Raw genomic sequence first — 3519 nt, 5'->3', positions numbered from 1 at the left:
CACGCGGTACCCTGTGTGTTTGCTGCAGCGTCAGCTACACTGAGAGACTTCTTTGTCTTTGTCTGTAGGCGCCAAACAAGTCACACCGCTTGTCGTTTGAAGGCCCAGTAACCGCCGTTTGTCATTTAATGACCTCATAAGCAAATCGAGCCGCCCCTGTTGCCGTCACACGCTCACACCGACCCGCTGTTTACATTTTACGGGGAGCCTCTTTCATGAATGTGGCACATTTGCATCTGAAAAGGGTGCAGTCGGTATGCCGACTGTAGCAGATTCCTGCTTATTATGGCCGAGCACTGCTCTCAAAAAAATAGAGTGAAAGAGGTTTTGTTGCTTTTCCGAATGCAGCTATGTGGTGATGGGAAAGAAAAAGCTTGCACATACGCAACGCCATAACTTTCACTGCTGATAATGGCGCACATTCTGACGTTACTGACTCACCAGATTCCATCTGACTTAACATGACTTAGCACATATTTCTATGTCGGCAGTTACAGTGCTGCAACAAATGGAAGCAATTTTAGGAGGTTTGGGGGCAGAGGGGGACAATGTGCCTGTTATTACCAACCACGCTTCCTTTTTTTTCATGAGAGCCATGCACGCAGAGACAAGGCTGCCTTTTGTGCAGCCTGGTATAGCCTACTTACGTCCTCCTGAGCCGTCACAACAAGCAGGAAAAAAAACACCAAAAAAAACACCCCAGCGCCGCTTAATAACTCGAATGAAGCAAGCTCAGACAGTCAGTTCATACAAGATCAAGAAATTGTATTTGGCAATTTTTTTTTTAAAACAAGTGCATACAAGTACAGCTAAAAGCATTTCAGTTTTGCCAAGTGCTCGTAGAGTAGCATTAGTCACATTCTACGTTAAACAGGAACTGCCACCAGACCTAGAAGTACATCGAGAATTTTGTTAAACATCAACAGAGGAACGTAGTTCATTATAATGAGTACATACCTTTATCTTCAAAAATATAGAAACACAATGTATTGAAAAATCAAAAATTATACAACCATGTTTACGAAGTATACTCTTCCCTTGGGTCCAATATGTACAAGTCTGTTAGTCTGAATGGTATGTATGTGATATTTATATATTTATACTCATTTTGTCTGCTTCAAACCAAATCAAGGGTCCCTCTCCTTTTTTACTTTGACGTCTCCTGCAAGGATGGTGGCGATTTCCCCCTGCATGAAAGCCCACGGTACGTTGGAGCCCACCAGGGGACACTTCTCCCCGCTCGGACAGTACACTTCACCCGTGGCACCTTGTTGCTTTATGCTCTCCCTCGAGCACGGGAAGCAGAACTTGTGAGAGGGCACAGACGGGCACTGAACAAAGTGGGTGTCCTCCAAACGCTCGTGGCACAGCGTGCAGCACAGGGGTATGCTGCCCGGTACCGAGGAGTCCGGAATGCTTTGGGGGTGCACTTGGTCCATGCCTGGCACGTGGGGGGTGCCTGCACCCGATGCATCTCTCTGCGCCAGCCTCCTCTGACTCATGGAGGACGGCGACAGGGGGCTGCTGCTGTTCCTGCGGGTGGTGGAGTGGACCTGGTTGGCGTCCTTGGGAGAGCTGTTCCCGCCTGCGTTGTCTGCCGCCATGATAAGCGCCGCCATGGGGGACTGGCCGTTCTGGGCCGCCTCGGGTGGGGTGGTGCGGGAGTGGGGGGATATCGTGGAAGGAGGGGAGGCGAAGCTGGGAGGGGGAACCGGTGGCATTTTGAGTCCGTCGGAAGGTGGGGGTAACCACTGCTGTCCTTCCGCTCCATTGAGCTTGGCGGCTGTGCCCTCGCCCTCCGGTTCAGGTGACGCTTTTCTCTTCATGCTGCGGGGGTGCTTTCCTCTGTCTGGAGGTGGGAAAGGGTTAAAGAAGAGTGGATGAGTTGCACAGCTCAGACAAGCACACTCACAGTCACAGGCACACAATGGAATCCATGTATACTCTTTCAAGCTGCACCACAGACTTCAGCATTTCTTTATATTCTAAATATGACCATTGTTACCGTTTAGTGCTTTAAAAACAAAAAAACGTGGTGCCCACCTGACTTAGAAGCCGAGGCGCTGCCGTCGTAGCCCTTCACCCTTTGTTGCATGGCCGCATGGTCCATCTTGAAGCGGCTGTCGAAGGTATGCAGAGCCATCAGGTCCCGCACCGTCTTTCCCTTGCCCATCCAGTCCGGCTCCGCTCTGCCTTTATGGCCCTCCGAGATCTCCGGCGTCAGGCTGTCCGGTCTGTGCTTCTCCTTACCCTCCCGGTCGTGTTCGGTGCTGGAAACCGAGGAGGGTCTCTTGCCCAGCTCGGCGGGACTACCGGCCAGAGCGGAGGGAAGCCCCATCTGGCCCGGCCTGCCGTTGACGGCGTGTACAGGGGCCATGCTCCCGTTCACTAAAGGCACAAGATTCGGGGGCACCGTGCTATTCCTCCGCGGGTTGGGACTCTGGCGGTTCAGCTCCGGCGGCTCGTCGGGCTTAGGAAATCCATTGGGGACGGGGATGCCGTTCGCTTGCCTGCTAGACTGGTACTCGGAGCCCAGCCTGGGGGGCCGCTCAGAGGAGAGCGGGTAGCGGTCCAGCGGTTGCGGCGGCCGCGAGCCGGGGTCCCCCGCCGCAGCGTGGTTGATCGCCTGGATCTCCTTCCCGGAGAGCTGTGACTTGACGGGCCCGGGAGACCTGCCCTCCTGGAAGCCGTGAGCCCGCTTGAGCTGGCGGGCCGTCTCGATGACAAACTCAATGCGGTCCGCTCCCTCGTAGTTGACACATCCCCTGCACACGGGCTCGGTAAAATCCCAAATCATGGCCCAGGGCATGCGGGGCAGGTCGCACAAATAACACGACTGCCTCCTGGAAGAAGCAGCGACCGCCGCGGACGACATGGCGCTCGTCGTCGACCCCCTGAAAACAAAACCCAAAATCAGCTGCTTTTTCCTCCTCTTTTTTTTTCCTCTCCCTTTCGAACGCGAGTAAAAAAAAAAGCAAGTTCCGGCTAAAAGTCGTCCTGTCCCGGCGTAGCGAGCAACGTTGGTGTGGTTCTACAGGGAGAAGTTCATGTCGGTGTGGACTTTAGTGGGGCGTTCGTCTGTCTGCCGCTGACTCAAAGCACTACTGGCTCAATGTGGACCCGTGACGTCACCACGCCCGCTTCCACTTCTATTCACTTGAGTTCTTCGACAGAACGCGCCCCCCCCCTTGCCCCCCCTTTCACTCTGCTGCAGCCTCTCACACGCTGGGTGCAAAAATAACACTATAGAAATGATTATTATTAAGTGTGTAAAGTGTGCACACGGACGTGAACGCATCTTATGGTGTACAGCTTGTGTGCAATGATACGCTGCAATAGTGTGTTGGGATGGAAAATAACACACACACACACACGGAAAGGGAGAGAGAGCGAGTCGAGTGAATCCAGCTCCTCCAGTTGACTGCTGCTTTGTCCTATTTTCAGAGCTCTTCTGGGTTGACTTGCAGCTTGTTTTTCTTCATGCGAAGCGACGCCGCCATGCTTTGCTGCTACTACTCA

The 3519-nt window shown here is 53.3% G+C and overlaps 1 protein-coding gene across 1 annotated transcript; it reads right to left on the bottom strand.

Annotated features, from left to right (window-relative positions):
• Positions 1 to 743: 743 nt before the first annotated feature.
• Positions 744 to 3169, bottom strand: irf2bp2a (interferon regulatory factor 2 binding protein 2a). The gene is made up of 2 exons (XM_058059146.1): positions 2044 to 3169; positions 744 to 1849 (listed from the first exon to the last, which is right to left on the bottom strand). Exons 1-2 carry the CDS (start codon positions 2873 to 2875, stop codon positions 1128 to 1130), a joined length of 1554 nt encoding a protein of 517 aa, XP_057915129.1. The 5' UTR covers positions 2876 to 3169; the 3' UTR covers positions 744 to 1127.
• Positions 3170 to 3519: the final 350 nt, after the last annotated feature.

This window comes from Doryrhamphus excisus, chromosome 20 (assembly GCF_030265055.1).
Source record: "Doryrhamphus excisus isolate RoL2022-K1 chromosome 20, RoL_Dexc_1.0, whole genome shotgun sequence".
NCBI classification, from domain to species: domain Eukaryota; kingdom Metazoa; phylum Chordata; class Actinopteri; order Syngnathiformes; family Syngnathidae; genus Doryrhamphus; species Doryrhamphus excisus.
The sequence above is the reverse complement of the archived record's forward strand: the minus strand, read 5'-3'. Positions and strand labels throughout refer to the sequence as shown.

Bases quoted from the DNA above. Each gene is read 5' to 3' on its own strand.
- irf2bp2a (XM_058059146.1), bottom strand. From the start codon at position 2,875: ATGTCGTCCGCGGCGGTCGCTGCTTCTTCCAGGAGGCAGTCGTGTTAT. The intron at 1,850-2,043 runs GTGGGCACCACG...TCCCACCTCCAG, and splicing joins CGCCTCGGCTTCTAAGTCAG to ACAGAGGAAAGCACCCCCGC.